Raw genomic sequence first — 17,956 nt, 5'->3', positions numbered from 1 at the left:
CTGTAGGATGTATGTATAACACTCACATGAGAGCTAATTCCTTTCCTAGGTGGGACGCTGGACTGATGATCACATATGGAGGCTTCCATCCCTAGGCTACTGGCTCAAATGCCTACCCAGATGATTAGCAATGAAAAGTTATTATAACCTGTTCAAGTATCTACAAGAGGAATTTCCCAGAACAGAACACTGCGTAATGGACATGTGGCTACTCTTCCAAAACCAGAATTGCAATAATCAGCCATTGGTGTGTCTACCAATCCCATCAGCGGAAGGTGAAAGCTTTCAATGGATGCAAATACTGAATTTGCCTCTCACATCTGTAAGTGGTCCTTCCACATAAGGCCAGAGATCCACTGACACAGGGTGATACAGGGGAATCTCCATGGTAGTAGGTACAGGCACTAAAATTTATTTCATATTCTTCAGCTTGGATCATTTCATCATATTCTCCATACCTTACTGCAGAACTAAATTATGTTTTAATTTTGTATGCAGATAGTCTGTACCCTATGATGTTAGCTAAACCTAAACTTCCTTCCTTCTCAACACCTGTGCCCAATGAGCCCTGCCAGTTTTGTCCCTCAAGTTTGATACATATCGTGCTCAGTGTGGCCAGTCACAAAGAGAAACATACTTTCACTGACCTTAAAATAGTAAAAGCACCATCATTTGATGCACCACAGATGTCAAGTATGTGTGGAAAAGGGATCCTGATTATGACTAACACGAACCAAAGATGGAACTGTGAACAAGACAAATAGCTCTCATCTCCCAGGACACATACTTGAAACAGATCCAAAAAGGGAGGAAAGCAATACGAACAAATTCTGGTACTTGACTGTACCACATGCAGGATGTTATTGCACAGCTGTCAAACCTTCAAGCAGGTAGATATAATTGTAACACGCATACCATTACAAAGCAGACAGAGAAAAAGACCACATATGAAAGGGAAGACACAGAAGCGTGTGCTTCTGCTAGCAGGCAACAGCTTACCATCTGTAGAAACTGAACACACCAGATACGCTCCGTGACTGGACACAGGATAAAAGCGTGTAAAACTCCTACAGGAAACTGCTTTCATGCTTTTCAAATCAGAACACTCTAGATGCAGAAGAACCCTCCCTTGTTCCTTTTGTACTTCTCAATAATAGTGTTACCCAAACCCATTCTCTGAGCTGTCAGGGTATTCACCACCTAACCGTATCTCTTATAGATTTACAAAATGAGTGATGCGAAGCTTCTCAGGAAACAATTCTGCACGACAAGAGAAACAATCCTACTGAGCTAACAAGAAACTCTGACAAGTTCAAACACACAGTCTGAATTGTGACCTGATCCAAGTACACAATTACTCACTCCCAAGTTATCTAGCTGCCATACCTGTTGGCTTCAAATACATTTTATACACATTAGAAAGATTCTGCATCTTTATCTTGAATATTCTGCACCATGTCTGAGTTAAAAGGTTTTCTGGAGCGTCCAACTACCCAACTATCAAGTCTACCAAAGTATTTCTTTTAAGTGGCTCTAAAACTACAGGCCTCAGTGAAATATGCAGATTCCAGCTCTGCATGCTGTGAACTTTTGCAAATAGAAACTCAACTAAGAAATGTTCCACAAAGGAAGAAAAAGTGGGTCTGTAGCCACAGATCTCAAAAATTAGCAAGCAGAGAGGAGTGAAGCAAAGTAACATGTCAGCTCACCTCCTGAAGCCGTAGCCGTATTTTGTTAACTGCTCGGAGCCAGCAAGCTCTTGCGAGGGAAAACGGTGGCGGTTCCTTTTCATTGAGGCATCTTAAAACAAAGCCATGAGAACAATTTTAGAAATAGGAAAACTGTGAAATATATTCATTCCAAATGTGGCACTATTGTCAAGGAACTGGAGTTGTCCAGTACAAATACAATTACAGCTGAGGAGGCACATGAATAGCCAGTATGTCAGAAAGCCACACAAATCCCAAAGGTACTCCCATGTAGGAAATGCCAGTTTAGGGCACTTAGGGATCGGAAGCATGAAATGAAAATAGGTGAGAGATTAAAATATAGACAAGAGTGATTCCTGCCCTTCTAATGGGATAAAGCAACTATTCTGAATATTGATAACTTGATAATATTGATAACAAGGTAATGAGACAAACTTCTTCCTGATTTTATTTTATTTTGAGAAATTCCACACGAGGGAAGGAAATAAAGTGTAGCTTTTAAAAAGAGTCTGCAAATTGCTTAGAGAGTTGAAATGTTAAAAGCAGCACAGGGGAGCGGGTTGTAATGGAGTGGGGGAGACGTTAGTGACAAATGCAATCCATCACATTATGGCCACTAGCCCCATGCCCTGCAGGGTGAGCACACACCTGTCCTTCAGACATTGAGGTTGTTAATACTTCTACATTATGACCACCCATCAAGTACTTGTACACATTCTCTCTTGCCTCACATCACACTCACTTTGTACATTGCCCCTTTACATGGCAAGCACTAAGGGGAAGGCACTGGGTCTTTACGTGTCGGTAAAAAGCCAGACACACATAACAACTGTCAACAATGTAAACAATTAGCAAACAGTTATTTCAGGGGAAAGAATTTTGGAGATTTGCAATAGGGAGGCAGGATCAAGTCTGAAGGTGGTGAGCAAAGTTAGTCATAAAACTTTGGTGAGGTCCTTCTAGATTTCCAATCTCAGGGCTTGGCTACACCAAAACTGCACACACTGAAGTATGCTAGCCTAAAGGTGCTTACATATGTATAATTCGTTCTTATTCATAGTGTCCAGGTTCCATTGTTTTAGCTTGTCTGATCCCCTGTATAACACAGGCCAGAGAACTGCCCCAAAATAATTCCTAGAGCAGAGCTTTTAACCATTCAATCTTGATTTAAAAAGTTGACAGGAATGGAGATGCCATCACAACCCTGGATAAGTCTTTCCAATGGCTAATTTCTCTAACTGTGAACAATTTACACCTTGACTGCGTCAACACCAAATAGCAAGAAGGGGCTATCGAGGACTGGGAGTCCTTTCGAAAGGCCCTCATCTACACAGGTGGTGCATGATTCGAAAGCAGCACTTTCGAATCGTATGTGGCCACCATTATGCTAATGAGGGTCTGCATGCTCATGGCAGTGCCTCATTAGCCTCTTCCCAACTCATTCATTACCATGCCCCTTCCTTATGTTTAGGATTAAGTTGTCTAGCTTCAACTACTGGCCTCTGCATCATGTTTCCTCTTTCTTGGCTAGATTGCAGAGCCCGTTATAAAGTGTTTGTTCCCAAATGTAGGTACTTATAGACTGTAATCAAGTCGCCCCTTAACCTTCTTTAAAAGCAAAGGAATGATTATGCTGAAATAAGGCACCTTGATACCAGTATAGCTGCCTCCACTCTAGGGTCTTGGATCCACTTAACTTTTTTGTATGGAGTCACCCACCCTTCCCGCTAAGCAAAACATATGTGTAGAGCAGATTTAAGCCTAGGAGTATTTCTGCTTCAGCTGAAGGGAGACACACAGCGAAGGGCTTTCTTCGCTACTAGGGAAAAAAAAAAAAGCGTGGCACGTTACAGTACAGGTTAAACAGCGGAGGAAAAATAGCAGCGAACCAGGGCGGGAAAATTTGCTTATTCATATAGAGCCACATGATAATGGTGTAAATAATCAGATCCGCTGCTCTTTTGCTTTCCCTGTAGGGCTCCGCAGACACTTGCTCACAGCTGTGCTGGACTACAAATTGTCAGAAGTGCTTTAACTCCCCAAATGCACGTAATATCTAACAATCAGATGTGCTGAACTCAGGGTACTAAACTCTGAGGTCACCTGTTGCAGTGCTAGTTCCATATCCTGCTTTTTGATACCTGCTGGAGATGGGCATGAGTTTTTTGGCACGTGATGTCAGTAGTGTTGAATGCAATATAAAGGTGCGGAAAAAATGCACAAGTTTTTCCCTCTGAATACCTCATTTCCAATCCTTTGAAATCTGGATGGATGAAGTGTCCCCTACCACAATTTACTGTCACTAAAGAGGTTGTGTTTGCAAATGTGAAGATAAACTAATGTTTTTTACACTTATGAGCAATGCTGCTATTCCAGACCTGCCTCCTAGACCACTCATCAAAAAGGGAGGAAAGCATATTGCTAATGAGGTGCTAGATAACTGAAGGGGAGTGCTTGCATTCAGCGATCCACCATACCTATAGTTTGGTTTTCCACAACATCTGCCACTGAGCATAAAGACATTTATCAGAACACAGCACGTCAATGTGATCAGCTGATCTGTCTGGGAAGAATTTGAAGTGTGGATATTGCAGACTTCCTTCCAACTTAGTTAACCAGAGGACATCAATGCCAATGCCTGAAAATGAACTTCTCTGCAAGTTACCACCTTCTCTTACTTCAGTCTGACATACTGAACGTGTCTCCTGTACACTGCATTTACCTCTCCGGCCATGCTGCAGGGAGATCCTTGGGCTTCTCAAGTTGTGGGGTTAATATGGATGCAGAATGATCTGGAGTTTTCTCTTGTCTCTCACAGATCTTCTCCTCTTCTGTTGCTTCACTGTGATGCTCACAGCGTTCTTCCTGCTCACTGTGCCACACCTGGCCATCCTGCTGGTGGCTGCCAGAGCTAGGGTAGGAATGATTAGATTCCTCTTCCGGATGTTCATCCTCTTGCTCGGAGCCATGGACGCTGTCATGGTAATGTTCCAGCTCACTCCGCTGAGAGCTTCCCTGGCTGACATTACATGAGGAGCCAGACCTGCTACTTCCAGCAGGACTGAGAGGGAATAAGAGAGATATAAGTCAAAAAAACAACATCAAGGAGTAAACAGGCAACAAACAGCAAGTTTAGTGACTCACAATCTGCATGGAAATTATAACACAATACATTTAGTGTAAAATTTTTCCTATATTCTGTCTTGCTAGAAGTGTGTTATCAAACCACATTAATCCCTGAACTAATCAAACCTAAATCATAACTTGAGCATAAACCTAGTGATTGGTGTCTATTGGTACACTACCCAAATCTGTAAAAACCATCACCCCAGCAGTGTGCTATTCCCCCTTCTAATGAAATCCAGTCCGAGTTGACAATGAAGGAATTCTAGTCAACACAGGAGAGTAGAAATGTGCATGTGGGAAGCAGAAAGGAAGTTAGTTCACCTTCCACTATTTTGGATGCTCTGCTCTACTTCTCCCCATTAATTTCACTGCTGCCACAATCTGTAGCAAAAAATCTGTCTCTCTGAGATGTGAATTTAGTTTCACACATGGTAGAGATTTGCTAATGCAATTATAATTTGGAATATTGCACACGACATAATAGAAGTTCATGAACTACCACAAAACTTACTCAGCAACATCCTTTATTGCTTGAAATATGCAGATTTTGTACAGATTTTAATTAATCACAGCCTCACAGTTTAGCCTGTAAATACCTTCATTGCCACCTTTGGAAATGTTAAGAAGTCTGAAAAATCAGAAGGTACTCAAAATAGTTCTATAAGTATTACAAATTAAGCTTAAATGATTTAAAAGCCTAGTTATCTATTTTAAAAATAACCACCTTGTTTTCTAGGCACAGCATGGTATTATCTAAGGTTACAAATGTTTTTTCAGGGAATACTAAATAATCATTACTAAACAAGTGAGCAGAACCTGGTGTGTGTGTGTGTATATAACAGATTTTTATCAAAGAATTAAGTTATGAAAGGGTAATGTAAGAAATACAGACCATCTCATTTCACTGAGACAGAACACAAAAAGGGAGGACATAAGCAAACTAACTATATTCTCACAAATCACAAAAGCAGAGGAAGTTGAGAAAAAAATAATATGAGGACTTGGTATTAACCTAATGACTACACTTAAAAGCATCCTCTTATGTCAACTACAAGTAATACTGCAAAAAGCTGATCATAAATAGGCATGAAATTGAGCTAAGGACAGTAACACAAACACTGGTATCTACTGCTAAGGCACTTGCATTATAAATGGTCAATTGCTTAAAACCATTTATCATGCTTCTTTTGTAACTGGCCTTTTTTTAGTTGATGGTTCCATGCCATTCACATCTGCTGCCTGTGATCCAGGATGAAGTGCTACCCTGTTTGGACAAGAAACAAGATCCACCTGCTCGGACTCCTCCTGATGTGGTAATTTTACTGCTGCTTCTTCCACAGAAGGCAGGCAAGACAGTTTACTGGAAAGCATGCTTTGCTGGCCTTCAGATTCTTCAGCAACGTTGTCTTTTAACTGTTTGCTGGACACATCAACAGTGCTGGTTCCTGGGGGTTCTTCAGAGAGTTCAGCACTTACCACGTCAGGCAGCTCAGTTGACAAACCTGATTCAGCGTTTGGATCATCTAGCTGATTAGATACAGAAGATTTTGAATTCCCATCTGCACTGATTGTTCCCAGCACCTTCCCATCTGGCTTTGACGAGAACTGCGGCTGCACATCCGGTTCGCTCTTGACAGACGTCTCTTTGTCTTTTTGCCAAGGAAATGAAAAATCTAACTTCTTGCCAAACACTGCCCCTTGGACACCATCTGGCTTTTCTTCATTACCTCCTTCAAACAAAGTTGAAGAAAACTTCTTAAAAGTGTGCATGAGGCCTGGATCTGTTGCAGTTTTACTTGCGGAAGGCGGCTGTTGTGAAAAGAAGGACCCAAATGGCTTTCCACCCTCAGAAGAAGATGACACAAAACTAAATTTTGACCAAGTAGGTATACCTGGTATTTCAAACATGGGTCTACTGCTACCTGCCTCTGTAGGAACGTTAGCTGGCTTATGCAGTTTATTCAAATCACATTTGGAACTAGCTCCTCCCGCAGTTGTTTCATTCATTGTGAAATGCTCTTTTGGCTCAACAGGAATGTTCTGTCCCAGTTCAGGAGTCCTATTCACATCTGGCTGGGACAAAACAACATTAATCACATCGGCAAGAGCTTTGGGTTCTATTTCAAGGGTTCTGTTCACATCTGATGGGTAGGCATTAACGCCTGCCTGATCCCCTGGAGCGACTAGTCCTGTTTCAAGAGAAGTACTTAGATTTGATGGGCACAGATTTGCACTTGTCTCATTAACTAGAGCTCTGGGTTCCAGTTCAAGCACACTATTTAGGTCAGCATGGGAGAAGTTAGCATCTGCCTCAATGGGAGCTGTTCGCTCTTCTGTTACGTGTGTAGTGCCCACTTCTAAGTGGCACAAATGGAGCTCTGTCTGGTCAGCTGTCGTCTGTTCTGTACCAATTGCACTGTCCAAGTCTGAATGGCACCGGTCAGAATTCCCCAACTCCACAGAGTACTGCAAATTACCATTCGAGTGAGGTGCTTCAGGAATCTGTTCTTCACCTGAAGGCAGCATTTCGGAAGCATTTAGCAGAGACTTTTCTTGAGTGGTTTCAACATTTTCATTTTCTCCAGGCTCTTTTTGCACACTAGAAACTGCCGTGGTGTTCTCTTCTGACTCAGATGTCTGAGTTTCTTTCAGAGAATTGCTGGTCTTTATTTCAGACACTTGTGATGTGGATATTTCTTCTAACTGTTCGGAATCTTTTCCAAGAATTGACCCTGTGGTGTCCTTTGCACTATTGCTTTCCTGAGGTTTTGCAGGGGATTTCAAATAAACCTCTTCTTTTGATGTTTCTTTTGCACCTTTAAAAATGCCAAAGAGATCATTTGTGAAAGTTGGAGGTGGGCCACTTGGGAGAGAGGAGAGACGAAAAAAAGAGGAGCTTTTCTTTTGAGCATTAGGAGCAGCTGGAGTTTGAGAATGGGAGAACAAGCCAGAAAAAGTTCCTGGAGATTTCACTTTTGTCATGAAGTTTGAAAATATTTCCACTGAAGAATCCAGTACTGATTTGTCATTATCATGTTCCTTGGGCTTGTTTTGCAAATTAGACATTTCTGGCTCTTTTGAGAAAGACTCCGACTCCTGTGTCTGTTTTAATCTCTCTCCTGAGGTATGCTCAGGTAATTTGAGCCCAGGTAATTTATGCTTGGGTACATTCAATTTTTCTTCAGAGACTAACTCCCTTGATACATTTTTGGTAACATTTAAGTAATTTAAATTTGTGAGAATGTTTTTTTCATCTGAGACTGAACTGTCAGCTCTGTTTTCAGGGGACTGGCCTTTTGAATGTGAATAATCTTCCTTCGTTGACAAAGGTGTAATACACTCTTCCTTTCTGGGGCTATCTGGACGATGTGCCTTTGGCTCCTGAAACTCTGGAGAAAAGGACTCACTGACTGCATGTAACTTAGAAACATCACTCGAAGGATCAGAAGAAACTGGCTTTATTTCAGCTTTCGCCTCAGTCTGTGGAAGCTTTTCCACAGTACCCTCTTTGCTTACCTCAGCAAAACTTTCTACTGAACGCTCTGCCTCAGGAACGTTTAATTCATTGTCATAGCTGGGAAAGTTGTTCCATGTCTCTTGTTTGCCAACCAATGCCTCTTTTTTACTGTTGAAGGCTTGTTGCGTGGTCACTCTGATACTAGAGTCAACAGAAGTGCTTTGCTTCACAAGCAACCTAGGCTTTGCTTGCAGAGCATGTTTGACGACATTTTCCTTCTCGGGAGGAGTTTGTGGTTTTTCATCCAAAAAAGATGTCAGATTGAAGAAACTAAAGCTGGAGCTACTCTGTGGCACATTTTTCTTGACAGAAGGAGCAGTTGAAAAGATGGAGGGAAGCTTAAATAGCCCTTCTGTTTCTAGCTGCTTAGCCTTAGGGTGATAAGCAGCAGACACCGAGGGTGTAGCAGTCTCTGAGCCACTGAACAAAGAGAATACACCTCTAGCCGAGGGTTGGGTTGGCTGTGGTCTCGAAGTGGTGACATTTGAAGAACTGAAAGGCAAGCTAAACCATGACTCTCCACATGTCTGGTCTGGCTTGCTTTGTTTCGCTTTACCAGGTACCAAACTGGTAAGATTATCTCCTTGGTGCTCTGGCATACCCACTGATGCACTACTATCTTGTAAGGGGGGTTCTCTCAGGCGACTGATTTTGAGACCTGTATGTACTGGCCTGTGCAATGCATTTCCAGAGTCTTTACTAGCACTCTCCTCTGTTACCTTTCTGCTTGGTGGCTCAACTTGTATACTGTGACTCGGCGAGGTCTGCTTGTTCAGAGTCTCCTTTCTAACCTCTCCCACTGTGGCAGGAGAGAAGGTCTGCACGACACTTGGCTGGCCGCCTGGCTTCTCAAGCTTCTCTCTGAACTCGATGGGAACTCCATGATCGGGTTTTGGTAGAACAATGGTATTTTCCAATTGTTGAGAGGTGCTTGAATCTCCTTTAAAGATATCCCCACGGGAACCAAACAATGATGAAATGCCTGACGTCTCTTTTCTCTCCCGAGGTGTTTTATTATTTTCATTTTTTTCCAGATTTGAAGGTGACTGGGGCCCTTTGTTTACCTGTGTTTTAAAGAAGTCAAAAAATCCAGAAGCTTGATTTTTGTCAGCTGCCGAACTTCCAGAAGAATCTTCTCCTAAACTAAAGAGTCTCAGGGCACTTTTAAATAAAGTTTCCTCTGACTCCGTGGATGACTGGTTCTGCTTTGTCCGAGGTTTCTTGTGCTCCTCACTGCTTAGTTGGGGTCCAAGATGATTTGAAACTAGACTTGTCGTAATGGTGTTATTGGCTCTGTTCAGTTTGCTATCAGGAGTGCTTTCACTTGGTTGAGAAGGGAATTTTGTTAGCGCTTGCTTTTTCACATGGGTGCTTTTAGGTTGAGTAAATCCATGCTTTTCATTTCCAATAGAGCTGAATTTATGAAATTCTGCTGCACTATTTCTCCCTATTTCAGGCTCAGTGGGAGTCTTTTGCCAAGTTTGTGCATCATCCCCTAATTTTGATGCCAATGACAGCTCATTTGTATGTCCAGATAATTTTGACTGTGTACTTGTTTTCTTCACGGTAGAGTCCTCCAAAAACTCAATGTCGGAACCTGAAGCCTTTCCAATCAGACCCCCCAAAGTAGAAAATAAAGATGTGACTTTGTTCACTGGTGTTTGTTTACCTTCTGCCATCTTTTTACCTTCTGTCCAACTTTCAGCAGATACAGAAGGTTCATTTGTTTTATTAGAAGACTGAAACGGATGTAAGCCAAAAAAACCTAATGACCCACTCTCAGAAGTTGTTATAGGGATGGTTTTGTGTGATTGCTTGATATCAGCCTCCTTACTTAACACACAGCTAGAAGTCACTTTGGAATGTGTTCTGAGATCCAGGGTTAGGGAAGGTTCTTCTGCGTAACACCCAGTTTCCCTTTCAGGTCTCAAATCCACTTTGAGTTTTCGAAGTTTATAACCTGAAAAATCTAATGGCTGCTCTCGCTGGCTATAAATAGATTCTTCAAACATTTGTGAAAAGGTCTCCAAATTCATGTTCATTAGCTGATCACTTCTTTGCAAAGCTACAGACAAATCAAGAGGCTTGTTTATAAAGTAATTATCTAACTGCTCCTCTTCAGCAAACCACAATAGTTCATCTTCACTGCCAAGAGGGACTTTGAAACCACACACAGCAATCATGTTATCATCCAGCATTGCCCTGGGAACTGAATCCATCTGAGGGTTATAGTTCCAATATTCTTGGCACGAGTACTGTTCAGGTGCACATACATAGACATACTGTCCTGTAGGATCAGTGAGCAGCGAATAGACAAACTGACCGTCACTATACATGTAATAGCCACAATCACCATCTTCTGATGGCCACCATACACCATGCTCAAGCAGTGTCAGCCAGCGCTCATATTCTTGACTGTAAGTGGAATATACAAAACTTTCATCCATACTTATAGACTCTTGGTCAATTAAAGTCCACATAGCTCCATCACAACCAGACGAATAGGTTAAGTCCATAGGCAACTCTTCTAACGAGCAGCTACAGTCTGTTTCAAAAGGTGGAAGATTACTGCCACTTCCATCAAGAGAACTAGATGCCCACCTGTCATTTTCTTCTGAACAGACTTCTTGAAACACTAACTGATCAAAGGATTCATAGGACAATACACTTAAATCTATACTCTGTCCATCACAATTTGTATTTGCTCTCCAGTCCATTATATTTGCATTTCCATCCTTTTTACATAGATTCACTACTGTATCATTTGATATAGACCAGTCCAAAAACTCCCTGGGTAGATTATAGTTCTGGTTTAGGATGTTATAAATTGGAAATGCTATTTCTGGAGCATCAGCAGAAAATTCTCCCGTGTCATACTCCCATTCAAAGATAGAATGACTTCTTGTTTCTTCAAATGTTGGATACTGCTCCGGTATGTTGTAGGTCTTGCCATTCAACAAAGAAACGTTAAATTCATTAGATCCTTCAGTTACGAAAGTCTGACGATGACGATGACGATGATGATACATTTTAAATTCTGTGTCTTCATTAAGGACTTGCCTCCCAATTATTGATTTCCCAGATAAGTCTTGTGCCTTCTGTTGAGAACACAGATCATTCTGAGATGCAGAGCGTCCATAATAAGGAATTTGGTATTCCTCTGTTTTGTTCACTATTATGTTAGGTAAATGGTCACTAGTTCCGGAAGATTCAGTCACTTTTGTACCATGGTGTTTTTCTTTGGGTTTGAATATGAAACTTTTTAAAAAGCCGGATGATTCTTGTTTTTCCAGTGTGATTCCTTGAGCATCAGAATTTATGTATGAACTCTTGGATTTTTTTTCTAGGTAAGACTCCTCATTCCTATCAAAAAACTTCATGATGCCTAGTGAATTTGACCTCGTCTGATCTTGTTTACTGTCAGACACATCCTCACTTGAAGCAAATTTAAATATCCCAGAGAATAACCCAGGTGAACTGTTCTTTTGGTTGTCACTTGCATTTTTAACATTCAACTCCTGCCTATTGGAAGTATCTTCAGGAGAAGAAAACCAAAAACGTCCCAAAAGCAAACCTGGTTGTGTTTTTTTCCTCTGTGGATCATCCATTTTTTTACAGTCTCTCATGCCACCAGAAGAGAAGGATTTTAAATCTGTTGTGCTGGGACTTTCTAATGTCGTCATATCCTGTTTTACAGGTCTACTTTTTTCATGAACATTCACAGATGAATGCTGTGTGTCCATAACTTTAAATGTGGGCGAGGCACTTTCTCGGGCACATGCATTGCTTTCCTTAATGTGTTTTAGTCTTATAGGTTCCTCTTCATGATTTGGTATATTTGGAACTGAAGTAGATTGTAATGAGTAACATTTGGCATTTCCTGAACAACTACTTCTGTTTTCCTCTTTAACAGCTGAAGTTATGTCACTAAAACTCTGACTGGTTTGATTTTTTGAGGCTACTAGATTTTCTGCAGAAGCAAATTTAAACAGAGAAGGAAAGATTTTTCCCTTCTCTTTTCTGTTCTGTTGCTTGTCTGAAAAGTGGAAGCCACTAAAAAATGGAATCTGTAGTTTACTAGTAAATGGGAAGGAATGCTCATTTGGGGAACTGCTTTGTCTGACATCACCTTCAGATCTGTGGCCTTTTGAGAGTCCCGATGAGGTTTCTTTTTGCACAGATTCAGCTGAAGGAAGCAATAACTGACTGAAGGATTTTTTGAGCGGACTGAAAAAGTTATCAGATGCTGGACCTTCCTCTGGAGGCTGTGGATGATCCTCCACTTTACTTCCACTTGACCTGTTTTCCAGTTCATTTCCTGTAGGACAATGATCTCCTGAAATAGTTATGCCCTCCTCTATAATTACATCAGACTGATGTGCCACATGATGAAAATCTGTAGACTTCTGCATCACCCCCTGCTGCTTGGGTACTACCAAACCCTCAATATTGGCTTTCAAACTAAAGGAACTAACAGAGTTTGCAAGTTTACCAAAGATTGAAGACCCAGAATTGTTTCTAGTGTTAAGTTCTGCCTTATTTTTAGTTTCATTCTGGCTACCTTCAGGAACACCACTAGTGACCATGTTCTCTTCAGAAGATTTCCCACTTTTGTTTGTCTCACGAGCACTGATGGGATACTTTGCTTCATTGGTTTGCTCCTCTTTTATGATGGGTTTTTTTGGTACTTCTTTTTCAGAGAAGATCTTTAAAGGATTAAACATTCCTAAAACTGAATTCATAACTGAATTTTGATTCTGAGGTGGAGGCTGCTGGCCTGTGGTGGTATTTGCTGATGACCCATGAAAATGAGGAACTGCACAAGTTACATTGTCTCTCTCTGCATCTTCTGTTACCCTGAAGGTTGTGTCATTCACGCCTGCATTACTGGTTGTCTGGGATGGTGGTAATGAATGTATGGAAAAATTTATATCAGCCTTACTTTCCCCTTTCACTTGTGGGGCTAAATCGTCAGATTTAGGTTTGCTAGAGAATCTCTCTGAGATTACCCCCTCAGACTGGCTTGGAGTTTCTGGTTTCTCTGGTGCCGAAGACACAAACTTTTCAACAGAGGTTGTGAGGTGCTTCGTACTTGAGCCTACCTTCTCAGTGAAAGAGTTAAGCAAGGAATTTACAGTGTTCTTTACACCTGACAATTCAGGGAGCGATTCAGATTTGCCTTTGTTGCTCTCTTTATTCTCCATCATAGCAGGTTTTGCCTGCTCAGGGTGTACGTACTTCTCCCTTGAATTGTCAGCATTACCCTGCTTAAGAGGCGCACACTCAGAATTCTTTTCTGCTTTTGGAAGAGTACTAAATTTGCTAATCTCTTCCTCCTTCTCAGCCAAGTACTCAGATACAGTTTCTACCAGACACTGCAATTCATCCATCGTATCAACATATTCTTCATGTGGCTCCTCAACTGGTGAGAGCATCAAGTCTTGCACTGGATAGCCATACTTCCCTCCTCTAGTCTTACGGTTTTCGTCACTGATACCCTTGTGCAATTGGGATACAGAATTTACATCATAATTTTCTCTGAAGCGGCCAAGACGATAATCATTTGACTTGCACCATGTTTGTGAAAATAAGGCTAATGCTTCCATTTCATCATCTGAGACAGGTGAATACTGAACCTCCTCAGAAGCACTGCTGTCAGATTCTTCAAGGTCATCTAATGGCACAAAAGTATTGGTTGGTTGTTCCTCATTTATTACTGCCTCACTGTTCAAGAGAGCTGAGCTATCGCAGTTATGGTTTGACAGCTGCTTGTTGGGCAACCTGCCACTTTTAACCATTAGGCCATTTTTGTATGGCCGCAAAATTGGATATACCGGGAGCTGCTCTTTATTTTCAATGCTGCAGCTATTATATTTTTCACTTTCTTCAAATAGTGGGAAAACACTGTTTAGTTCAGACCTAGTTGCTCTATCATCGAAAGAAACTGTTTTGTCCACAGGGAATTGTAGGCTTCCATTATAATGTAGGCTTACTTGTTCACTTGCTTCAGAATTTTTGTATCTTAGTTTCTTTTTCCTTCTCCTATCTATTGTATCATATTCCTGAGGATATCTAGGAATATCTGAAGTTCCTGCCTCCACACACACATTCTGGCAAGATCTTGATCTTTTGTGGTGGTTGAAATTCTCCTTTACTGAGAGAGTTTGGGTTTTCTTTACATTTGTTTTCTGACAATTTCTATTTTCATCACTTTTTTCTAGGAATTCCTCTATTAGTAGTTTTCCTAGCTCTTCATAATTACTCTCCCACTCTTCTTCTCCAACTTCAGAATCAAATGGAATGATCCTGACCTTTTCACTTCTAACTAGAGGTTCTTGTCTGATAGATGAAAGACAAAAATAAAAAGGAGAAGGCAAGATAAGGAAGAAAAGAGTGGAGGTGAAGAAAATTAAAAAAACACCTTTTTTCCCCAAAGGACAGGTTAAATGACAAGACCATAGAATATTAAATTAAATGCATCTACGAAAAAAATATAAAACATGGAATACATTGAAACGGGAGTAGATACTGAAAGATTACCATCTACTAGGAGAACATAGCATTTCTTCAATCAAGGGATCAAAAATTACTACAGTAGTCTGCAAGGTCAAAATGTTCCAACAGTTATGACACACATCTTCTACAAAACCTAAAGAATGGTTGTCTGAAGCAGAACAGTCACTGGCGACAGATTATGCCATTTCAAATGCATTTGGGTGTATATTTTGGTGTCATATTTTAAGGAATGCCAGAGCATTTACACTCTAATATCAAGCACTGGATATTTCATTCATATTAGGCAAATTTATATTAATCTTAAAGATGATCGTTACGTTAATACGAAACCTGTTTTGTGAAAACAGTTTCTGCAATTTTTTTTATAACTGACATTTAAAGCTAATGACAAATAGTTTTACAAAGCTAGCACCAAATTAAGATCCCTCCTTGAGCTGGCCTCAGCCCTTGGACCCAATGCACACAAGCCGAAACTGAATGCAATGGGAGCCAGGTGACCGTGAAGAAAATCTGTAAACTCTACAGTAATAATCAAAACAGACATGGAGGGAATAGACATGCTCTGATGTGAGACGTTGGTTCAATTCAGAGTTTTTTCCCTACTTTATACAAATCTTACATTTCACTAGCAAGACATCAATTTGAGCACCACACCTGGGATGGAAGCAAGCAACAACATCAGCCCACCATTAAGCTACCACAGTTTGTATACACAGTGAAAGCATGCAAACAGCGAACGTCAGCTGAAGTATACCACACAATGACACCAAAATAGCAACATCAAGGAGATTAGACACACATCTAGCTGTAAAGAGGATAACCCACCTATCGGACAAATCTAGAGACTGCCTGCTTTCTAGCGAGTACTGGCGGCTTGTCATTTGACTAGACTCAGATGCAGATTCTAGGTCAGATCGGCCACTCACAGTGGAATCTATGCTATCATATCGCCTTGAAAGTAAATAGAGTAAGAGCAGGGAGACAGGGAGGATAAATATAGTTACATAATGATTCCAAACTGAATATCGCAAACAACATTCCAACTAAACAACCCACAGATAGGAAGTTGGCTACTCCATGGTCACATTTGCTATTAGGACTAAAACATGGGCTAGGTCAAGAAAGAGCAAAGCAAAGTTATTAGGCAGGGAAGGACAAAGGGAAATGAAAATCCATGCCCTCATATTAAAGAGCTACCATCTCCCAGATTAGGAATCCGAATTACCTTCACTGAAAGGGCAGATATCCCATGCAACATTTCTAGATCTGTGTGAAGTTTTTCAAAAAGATACCTCGAAATAAATCCTCAAAGGCACTTAGATATTATGGTGAGCTGCATGGCATCGAAAGAGCTGTTAGACTGAACAGAATGCTGACAGTTTCAGCTCACCTCTAATGAAGGTAGTTTTGGATCGAAACAGGCAGCGAAAGTCCATGTAACAGACTTACTTAGACTTTAAAGTTTTTCTACACACACAGACACACACACGACATTTAACAACCAAAAAAACAGTGACTGAGTTGTTCTGCAACTGCTATTCTTCAAAATGTGGGTGCAAAAGTGTATTGTACTCGAGTAGAGTTTGTGCCACATGCACCAGCGTAAGATTTCTGCACCCAGCTGTACTTGTTGGGGATGTGTACATTCCCTACACCCCCTCCAAGCCCCTCTGGAGACCACAACAGAGCTGCATTGCCCTGGCCCCCCTCAGTTCCGTCACACAGAGAAACTGGTTGAAGGCTGATGCACAGGGACTGTGGAGTACATGGTTGCAGCCAGCTCAGTTACAGAACTCCTAAATCACTGTTTTTTCCTTCTTCGAGTGTTTGCAGGCATGTATCCCACTCGGGTGACGTACGCTTCGGAGACGGATTGAGTTGAATTGAACAATGCTGTTTTCCCTGTGAATGTAGATGGTGATTGGAGACAAAATTTTCCCAATCAAATAAAACCTTCTTCCTAACATGGGCAGTGGATGTTGGTAGGCATTGAGAGCAACATGCAGTAGAAATGAACTAAAGTGACAACATTCATCCCGATTTGTTACTCTAAAGGAATTAGAAGTAATGGGATGACTGACTGCACAGCGCCAAGGAAACGCATGCAGAGGACCAAGTAGCTGCCCTATAAATGTCCAGTAGTATGGGAACACACCTGAGGAAAGCCACCAATGGGACTTGGGCATGACCTAGCCATCCCCACTTTCTTCTCTTGATTTCAATGTCAATTGTTTTTTGTCCTTCTCTGTTCCACAGCTCCTCATTTATGATGAAGTCTTGCTATTGGATGTGAAGGATGTACCTCAGGCATCTGTTTAGGAATGACTGTAGCTTGTGATTTGAAGACGTTTTTGTACACCAGGTCATTGATGGATGTCAAAACTGAGCTGAGGTCTGAAGAAAGTACCAAGTCCTTGATTAGAGGGAAAAAAACAAAAGTATTTTGGGGCTGATCTGGACCACAACTACTGATTTCTCTCACTGGCAGCTACAATAACAGAAGAGGTAGGTAAAGGCTGTGACTAAAACCTGATTAAAAGGGCTGGTACAAAGCTCATCCATGAATATAGCCACTGAGGTCAGAGAAGCAGTGATTAAAAAGACAGTCTTTGCAGTGTGTAACCAGGTGTCAGTAATCCAGAGAGTAGCCCTCCCACAAAAAGCTCCCCATAGATGTTCAGTAATGTGTGGAGATATTCCTGGATGAGTTCAGCCTGTACAACCAGAGCTGAAGCGATCCTTTGGAGAAGATCCTCGTAAGAGTTAAAAGCCTCTCAGAGGAGAGATGAAGAATCTGGGACCCCTGGATCTTCCTGAGGAGACCAGAAAGGCCCTAACCCTAACCCTAACCCTAACCCAAGATGGCTTCATGAGAGAACAGTTACTGCTCTGGCTAAGACTCCTCCAGGAGTTCTAGCTAAAGAACTTACATTGTCCTGCAACTCAGAGAGCTACTTGTGGGGCTAATCCTGCTGAGGGCAAGCAAGTGTGCTTGAAGCCTGGGGTGGAGTCCTAGCTTTGTGTAAGCAGAAATTTCACCACTACAGGAGCACTTCAGGAAAGAACAGGGCAGAAGAGGCCAAGACAT

The 17,956-nt window shown here is 41.4% G+C and overlaps 1 protein-coding gene across 5 annotated transcripts in view; it reads right to left on the bottom strand.

The window, feature by feature from the left end:
• The window catches only part of UNC13B (unc-13 homolog B), a 343,577-nt gene that overhangs the window by 182,332 nt on the left and 143,289 nt on the right, over nt 1-17,956 (bottom strand). For 4 of the 5 annotated variants that reach the window (XM_074995889.1, XM_074995890.1, XM_074995892.1 and 1 more), the window contains 2 exons: nt 4,432-4,770; nt 1,710-1,800 (listed from right to left, as the gene is read on the bottom strand). In XM_074995889.1, coding sequence (XP_074851990.1) covers nt 1,710-1,800; nt 4,432-4,770 — 430 coding nt within the window. Of the gene's footprint in view, nt 1-999; nt 1,031-1,709; nt 1,801-4,431; nt 4,771-17,956 lie in introns of those variants that run through there. The other variant, XM_074995893.1, reaches the window with a different exon arrangement.

This window comes from Carettochelys insculpta, chromosome 5, assembly GCF_033958435.1.
Source record: "Carettochelys insculpta isolate YL-2023 chromosome 5, ASM3395843v1, whole genome shotgun sequence".
Taxonomy (NCBI): Eukaryota; Metazoa; Chordata; order Testudines; family Carettochelyidae; genus Carettochelys; species Carettochelys insculpta.
The sequence above is the reverse complement of the archived record's forward strand: the minus strand, read 5'-3'. Positions and strand labels throughout refer to the sequence as shown.